This window comes from Guillardia theta, assembly GCF_000315625.1.
Source record: "Guillardia theta CCMP2712 unplaced genomic scaffold GUITHscaffold_170, whole genome shotgun sequence".
Classification (NCBI taxonomy): Eukaryota; class Cryptophyceae; order Pyrenomonadales; family Geminigeraceae; genus Guillardia; species Guillardia theta.
In genome coordinates this window covers 89,000-97,461 of record NW_005434506.1, presented here as the reverse complement: position 1 = coordinate 97,461, position 8,462 = coordinate 89,000, and the positions used below count along the sequence as shown (strand labels likewise).

Sequence of the window (8,462 nt, the reverse complement as noted above, 5' to 3'; positions counted from 1 at the left end):
TCGAGACCACAGTTACAATTGTGGACCCCTGCCACATCAGGTAGAGGCGAATAGAAATAGTGAGAGTGGACAAAGGACGTATGCAGACATTCTCCAGAGCACGTAGTGTAGAGAATTTACAGTTCGTTCCTGAATGAAATCATTGTTGAGTTGATACATCTGTGTTAAGCCCTCATGTGGAAATGGAATGTTGGAAAGAATGAGTCTCGCTACGATGCCAAAGCGATGGTAGGTTGTGATATACTCAAGGGTACTTTTTGGGATGATGATGACAATGAGAGCAACAGACAATGCAGTTGATCAGGTATCATACTGCACTGCAAATCAAGGGGATGGTGGATAATGTGACAGGGAAGGGATGCCGGAGTATGCTTTGTTGGAGTTGAGGTTGTGAGATGCCGTGGCATCAGCTGCCATCTGGCATGTTGGTGATGGATGGTGATGGAGGAGACATTCGCATGAATCACTGTCTTGATGACAAGCTAAACATGATCTGTGGAGTGCATATTGTCATGTACGGCATTATGGATTTTCATGCACTGATGCCAAGCTGGATTCAGGGTCAGTTATGTTCCAAAAGGAACGTTGCGTGTCAACCATATTCCACAGTAATGCATATCGTCAGGTGTTACAGGTTCATGATCATGGGGGCAAATGAGGTACAGATTCATGATCATGGGGGCGAATGAGGGGTGAAATGGAGTTTGAAGCTCAGGGGTTTATCATGATTGGAGAGATGTTACTTCTTTGGCATTGACCACATCTAGATGCTGCATATTGATGAGTGATGACAACGTGATGACAACGTTCCCACCACCATCAGTGAATTGTCTGCACACTGGAGTGCAAGGCTGTGACGGTTCAGTGCAAGTCCGAGACGGGACAGTCAAACCATGAGCAAAGCCAGCATGTGCGACTTGAGCACTATCGGACTTCAAAGGCAAGTCAACCTTGAATTTGAGCTGTCGTCTTGATACTTGGAGGGAAGATCGGGAGCCTGGATTCAGGGGTCATGTGATGGGTGAGGAGGTGTTCCGACGCCCACAAGTACCTGACCAAGGCGAATGCGCAACCGCAACGATCCGCCATGAAAGCAACGCCGAAATGGCTAAGTGTGAAAGACCTGGTACAAATTTGTACCAGGCATGTGTACCATGATTGTCGTGGAACTTGAGTGGAATCTCTGGATATCCGGTACAGTCCTTTTGTACCAGTAAATACGTCCTACAACAGTAATAAAATGCGCCTCTTTTTTTTTCGTGAAGTATAACCCTTTTTAAGTTAGCGCCCTTATGAGCTCAATGCTTTTTTTTGTAAGTTAGCAGCTGGGCTGGTAAAAAAGTGAGTGATGGCGAGGGGGTGGGTTATAGATGAGATGTTGTGAATCGGTGAATCGGTGGGGTGGCTTATTTGTACTCATCACCGGTATTTCATACTACATAATGATGGGTGGGGTATGCATGAAGGGACACAGTCAGTCACCACAGCAAGGGTGGGGTCAGGTTTGCAGGGGGTAGAGTCTAGAAGGGTGGGTCTGGAAGACTCGAGTAGAGACTTTCACAATGCATGCTGCATCGTTCTCTTTCAAAGCGCTCCTCCTCCTCCTCCTCCTCCTCCCTCTCCTATGCTCTAGCACAGCAAACAGCGTAAGAAACGTTGATGTCCATGGGCTGTTCCTCTGACATTCCCCTGATGCCAGAAAAATGATGCCCAGAATGAGCCCGGCGGTCGCAGGTTCGCTAGCACCTTGCCCGAGTCCTCCATTCGATCTTGACCTGTTGGCCTGCAGATTGCAGCAGTATGACGCATACTCCTCCTCTTCATCTGTTCTCGCAACTACTACAGCACAATCTCTCTTTCCATCAACCACACCCTCACCATCAGCGCCGTCCGCATCTCCAGCTGGAGATAGGAACGTCTGTGGAGATGGCTTCCTAAGTCCAACTGAGCTGTGTGACGACGGGAACACAAGGAATGGAGACGGGTGCTCAAGTGACTGCCTATCCATCGAACGAGATCATCTCTGCTCCTCCTCTGTTCAGGGCATCAAGCTCAACATGGCAAATAGCATTTACAGCGCATGCTCTCTTTGTATGGACAAACCTTATTCCGACACCGTTACAGAAGATGATTTGACAAGGTGCGCATACTGGCCGAATCTTGTGCTTGCAGCTGCAAACACCGCACGTGGCAACCAAGTCATCCTGTCAGCAATGATCCCCACAAGCGCGCTGATGTCGTACATCAACACCTGGACAGCGACAGAGGTCGTGCCAGGAACTTTCTTCTACAATCATCCCACATACAGTGTTGGTTTCTCTCCAACTGCGGGCATACATCTTAATCCATACGATGATAGTGCGCAGAACTGCTCCGAAAGATTGAGCTGGCCCATCGGTCAACCGGGAGGAAGGGCGGGATGCGCTGGCGAGCTAGACATGTTTTCATTGCACAAGCAAGTGTTCGCCTGCCCTGCGACTTGGCTGTGCCCAGAAAAGTCAGCGTGTACCATCGACGTATCCTGGGATACGATCTTGGAGGAAAAGGGGACATTCTCTATCGGCGGTCTGGGAGCGGAGATGATCATTGGGAAGGAGGAGGTGTGGGTTTGCGACAAGGCAAACGCGTGCTCGCCGAACCATATGAACGCTCTCTGCTTCAAGTACCAGGAGAGGAACCGAACTTTTAACTCTTGGGGGTTCCAGTCTGATCTCGGGTTGTAACTGCACATGATATCAGCAGGAAACTTGGCAGAAACTACAACAACTTTTCTTGGTTCACAGGCACGATTCATCTGGGAATTGTATACATTCACAACATCACAACTGTAAACCATTGCTCCTCTATGTTATTGACATGTCGCTACAAAATTCTATACCTCCTGTGGCAATCATTGAATGTGGGCCACTCCGGACTCCGGACTGAGTGTTGTACACACGTGACACCGGATCGGACCGTCAACTTGATCATGACAGACTCGTTCATCACACCGCACCGTCCAGCGGCACACCAGTGCCCCGCCGCACGTGTCACTGTAGGGAACTTGGGAAATAGGTTTCATCATGGCATGTCCTAGCCGCCGGACAGCGGAGTCCGGAGTAGCCTCTGTCGTGCTCAAGTTGTGTTCTAGTGAACTTCGGCGCAGCCCTGAGCCAGAGGCTCACAGGCTGTCTCTGCCAGGGGCTCGGTGACCGTACCGTACCGTGCGAGTCACCCCGAGTCGCCCGGTTGAAGACCGGTCTGCCGCTGGGCCTGCCAGGGGCTGAGCCCAGGAGTCGGAGTCCGGGGCCCGGGTTCCGGCGGCCCGGCCGGGCGTGTCAGTCCGATCGGGACGGGTTCACCGTCCGGCACTGCGGCCGGGCCGGCCCGCGGCCCCCCCGGCCCGGCCGACCGCTCACGGTGCGCGGCCGAGTCAAACTTCCGTTCGGTTAGCCCGGGCTCAGTTAGCGGGGGGCCTACGCCGGTATAGTACGGTCACAGTGGCGTGACTCACGTCGCCGACTCGGACAGTACCGGCGGTACGGTACGGTGGTCACGGTACGGGGGCCGGGCCGCAGTACTAACAGTGATTTAGTAAGCCACGGGGCCTCACTGCGGCTAGACATTCGGAACCGACTGCCGGGTAGTAGGCTGGGCCGGCCCGGCGGCCCGGCCCCCCGGCCCGGCCGGGCACAACTTGCCAGTTGATGACACTGAGCCTCGGAGACGGTCTGGCAAACTACCGTATCATTGCGCCGGGCTCTCTGACTCACTGCGGCCGCTACCGGCCGCCGGGGCCGTCACTCACTGGCGGACTCCGTGACCGACACTGGCAGGATGCAAGCCGAAGCCGCGCCCAAGTTGAAATTTTACTCGACCTGTGAAAGCGACTAGCCGCATTTCGTTTTCAAATTGAAACGCCGGACCATGTCCCCGCCATGGCCCTACCGGGTCCCCGGGGGCGCTGGCGTTTGACCGCAAGTTTGACCTGCACCAGTTTTGGCTGCGGTCAAAACCCAGGGGACACGAGCAGTCGCCCCCGCCGCTGGGGTCGCAAGGTTTGACCACTCGGTGACTACTATTTTACTACTTCAGTTTGACCGGTTGTGGGTTCCCTCGGTTTGACCACAAGTTAATCGTAGTGGGCAAGTTGCACCTTCCTTTTGACCAGCCTTTGACCACTCCAGATGACCCCCTTCGGAGTTGACCCCCATGTAGGGTCAAAAAGGAGGGGTGCTTTATCACAGGATTCTAGAATACTTGAAGGGTGGTATTGAGGGGACGCAATGCATATTCCAAAGAAAGTTGGCGCTTTTTGTTGCAGAAATTCCACACATTTGGCACGGGGGTAGTCAGACCCACCTGTATCTCAGAGCCAAAATTCACCTTCAAGTACCGGTGTATTCTGACATGACCTTTTTGAGCTTGCCGCCATTTCAGCCTTGTAACGAAACGTTGCTTGTTTAAAAACGGGGCCATGCCCCGGCCATGCAGCATCCCCGTTTACCCACCCCACGAAAACCAATAACACCCTCTTTCCTCTCTTCTCTACCCGGTGATTTGACCTTCAACTACCCGGTGCTCAGACTCACAATGATCTACCCCCCATGACAAGTACCCCCTTATCACAATCATCAACTCACCAATTTGACCACTTTGAGGAGTTGCCTTCTCGTACCTTCTGTGGTCCACCCTACCACCCTCTGATCGTGCCATGGTGACATGGACTTTGGGGGGTGGGTTATGAACAACTAGTAAATCATTTCCTCTGAGGGTGAGGGGTACTCTACGAGGGGTGGATAATCCAAGAGGGTAGGTGCAAATGATCAAAGCGTAATAGGACCCGGTAGTATGATTCTTTTTCCCAAAGTTGGGGGTAGGGGTAGTCAAAGAGTGTACATGGTCGGGGTAAGTGGCTGTCTGTAAAATGGTGGGTATGAGGTAGTAGCTAACACCGGTACTGTAAAGCAATCGTTCTAGAATGAAGGTTCGGAGTATAACCGGTGGTGGTCGATGGTCCTGAAGGGGTCTAGTTTTCGTATGGTAGGGTACATTTTCAGGTGTTCGAGGTGGGTAGTCCACAATTTGGATTCCTTGAGTGGGGTGAAGGGGTCAAGGGTAGTAGCAAAGTTGGGGTAGGTTATGGACTAGGAAGGGTAGGGTAATGGTGGGGTGTAAAGAGGGTGGGGTGGGGGAACAGAAGGGTATATAAGAGAGGGGCGGGAGCATGGCGGGATCTCAGAAAGCAGAAGGACAAGGTTGTGGCACGGGCAACACCAGAAGAGAACGTGACAACAGAGACAGACAACTGCTTGTTTGCTACAGTTACCAGAAACCGCTAGAAAACGTCGAGCTACATCGTGTATCAGACTCGTGACGCATTGCCAGCAGCAAAACTTCGTGAAACTTTGAGGATACTTTGAGGATCTCAGTTCTATATCGCAAACAATGAAGAGGACGCGTGAATTCGATCAGCGCAAACAAGTTGCTATCGTTGGCTCTGGTGCTTGGGGTAGCGCAATCGCCAGGATCATCGGACGGAACTGCCAGCGTTTGGACACCTTTCACTCAACCGTGAAGCAGTGGGTGTTCGAGGAGACGGTCAACGGCCGTAAGCTCACGGACATCATCAACCAAGACCACGAGAACCCCAAGTACATGCCGGGCCAGAAGCTCCCTCACAACGTCGTGGCCGACCCGGACATCTGCAGCGCGACCAAGGACGCCGACATCCTCATCTTCGTACTGCCGCACCAGTTCCTCAACGGGCTGTGCGAGAAGATCAAGGCGAGCGTGGCGCCCGGCTGCATCGGCATCTCACTGATCAAGGGCGTGCACTTCGACGAGCAGGGTATGGTCCTGATCTCGGACATGATCAAGGAGGGCATGGGCGGCATGGACATGAGCGTGCTCATGGGAGCGAACCTTGCGCCGGAGGTGGCGGCGGGGCAGTTCTGCGAGGCGACCATCGGTTGCCGGGACGAGACGAACGGCACCCTGCTGCAGAGCCTGTTCCACGACCCCAACTTCCACGTGGCGGTAAGGAAGGACGTGCCGGGAGTGGAGATCTGCGGAGCGCTGAAGAACGTGGTTGCGCTTGGCGCCGGCTTCGTGGACGGCATGGGTCTTGGCGACAACACCAAGGCGGCGATCATCCGCATCGGGATGATGGAGATGAAGCGCTTCATCCAGTCGCACTACCCGGAGGTAGAGGACGCGACGTTCTTCGAGTCGTGCGGGGTCGCGGACTTGATCGTGACCTGCTACGGCGGGAGGAACCGCAAGTGCGCGGAGGCGTTTGTGAAGGCAGGAGGGAAGAAGAGCTTCGACGAGCTCGAGGCGGAGCTGCTCAACGGGCAGAAGATCCAGGGGACGGGGACGGCGGTGGAGGTTGTGAAGATCCTGGAGGCGGAGGGGAAGCTGGAGGAGTATCCGTTGTTCAACAGCATCCACGGGATCGCGTTCGAGGGCAAGCCTATGGAGTCGTTGTTCCTGGACATCGACAACATGGGGGAGATGGTGGAGTCTCTTGCTGGATGAAGCCCCCTGCTCCAGCTGTTGCTTCGTCTGCTCGTCTCTTGTTTGAAAGGGATCCCAGTGCCTTGTGTATTTTTATCCACTTGTATTGCTCATGAATGTAGTCTACACTTCGATTGACCCGCTCTCTGTATACCCTCCTCCTCCTCCTTCTCTCTCCCTCTCACTCTGCTGTCCAGAGATCACACACTCCCTCTCTTCACGAAGATCCTTCCCATCTCCGTACCTTCACTTTCTATCTTCTTCCCGTTTACACTCTCCTCCGTCCCATCCTTCCTCACTCCTCCGCATTTCTCCTCACCTCGTTCACATGCCTCAGACTCTCTTCGAGCAGCATCACAATCATTCGTATCTCCCGCTCGTCTATCGGCAGCCCAACCCTCCTCGCCACCTCCCGCCCTTCCCAGTCCACCTCATCCAGCGTCCCGCATACCTCCACGAGTGCTTCTGCAGCAAATACTTACTATCTCCGCCCTCTCCGCCCTCCGCCCTCCTCCCTCCGCCCTCCTTGCTCGCTGGCTCGCTCCTTCGAGCTCCAGCTCCCCATCCTTCCCCTCTCCCCCTTCTCTTTCTACTCCCCCCTCCCCTCCCCTGTTCCTCTCCTCGCCTCACTTTCTGCGTTGGTTCCCCAGATCCGCAAGCTCACTTCCTCCACCACCTCCATCATCGGTATCGCGTGCAGGAGCAGAACATGCAGGCCTGTCAAAGAATGCAGTCAATGCCCTGCTGCTGCTGCTGCTGCTCTGCTGCTGCTGCTCCGCACTACCTCAGACTCCTCCTTTCTCCCCTTCTCTCCTCCTCCTCATCTCTTTGCTCCGCCTCGTCCTCGTCCTTCGTCCCAATCTCCTAGTCTCTTGCTTCCCTTGGTTCACCTCGGGTGCATGCCAAGAGCAGTTCTTCATCCTCCTTGCAGGAGCAACGTCCTTCTCCTATTGTCACAATCCTCTCCCAGTTCTTGTACAGCCGCCTGGTCCCAACTTCCAACATCCACCAGACCGAGGAGTCTGGAGGAGGACTGAGGTAAAGTCAGAGGGAGAGGTAAAGGAGGAGACGTGGAAGGGATGGAAAGAGTAAGAGAACAAGAGGGGGCGAGAGGAGAGGAGAGAGGAGGAGGGGAGAGCGGAGGGGAGGGGAGTGGAGGAGAGGAGAGACTTCAAAGACCTCTGTACGTTAACGTTGAGGATTAGGATGCATCTTTCAATCACTCGGTCAATTTCTGGTCCATTCAGGACAGCAAACTTCTCGATGAAAGCATCGAACGCATGCAACCGCGCCACGAAGGCGTCATGATCCTGCATCTCAAGCTCCTGCCTCCTCTTCGCCTCCTCCTCCCCTTCCCCCTCCTTGGGCTTTCTCCTCTGCTTCGCCGGATCGAAAAATTCGACCTTGGGTGTCACCTAGGCAGGCCGTCAGCCTCCGCCTCCTGCGAGAAAGTCGACAAACATTGTCAAGGATCTCGCAGATGGACGTTGCTGTGCTGAGGTGAAAGTCAATGCAACAAGCTTCCTCCTCCTTCTACAAGTAGACATCCTCCTCCTCACAATCATCTCAATCTCCATCATCACCATCACCACCACCACCATTATCATCATCATCATCATCATCATCTCCATCATTATCATCATCTCCATCTCAATCATCATCTCCATCGTCTCCATCTTCCTCTCACTCATCGTCCGTTGTGAAGAGGAACGCATGTAACAAGATATCAGCGAAGCCGTCTTCTTTCACGATCATCTGTTGTACAGGACGTCAAGATGTCAAGAACGAGGACAACTCTCTACCCACATCTCCAGCTTTCTCGTTGCAAGACAGCAGATGAAGCAGCCGAACACTCTCCATCACCTTCACCATCGTCACTCCCTCGTCCTCCTCGTCCTCGTCCTCGTCCTCGTCCTCGTCCTCGTCCTCGTCCTCGTCCTCCTCGTCCTCGTCCTCGTCCTCGT

At 54.0% G+C, this 8,462-nt stretch overlaps 2 protein-coding genes across 2 annotated transcripts; both read left to right on the top strand.

Annotated features, from left to right (window-relative positions):
• Positions 1–1,562: 1,562 nt before the first annotated feature.
• On the top strand, positions 1,563–2,723 carry GUITHDRAFT_147733 (hypothetical protein; the record flags this gene model as incomplete). Its single annotated transcript, XM_005820639.1, has 3 exons — positions 1,563–1,646; positions 1,700–1,734; positions 1,790–2,723. 3 exons carry the CDS (start codon positions 1,563–1,565, stop codon positions 2,721–2,723), a joined length of 1,053 nt encoding a protein of 350 aa, XP_005820696.1.
• Positions 2,724–5,427: 2,704 nt separating this feature from the next.
• GUITHDRAFT_81199 (hypothetical protein) lies at positions 5,428–6,519 on the top strand (the record flags this gene model as incomplete). The annotated part of the gene is made up of 1 exon (XM_005820638.1): positions 5,428–6,519. One exon carries the CDS (start codon positions 5,428–5,430, stop codon positions 6,517–6,519), a length of 1,092 nt encoding a protein of 363 aa, XP_005820695.1.
• Positions 6,520–8,462: the final 1,943 nt, after the last annotated feature.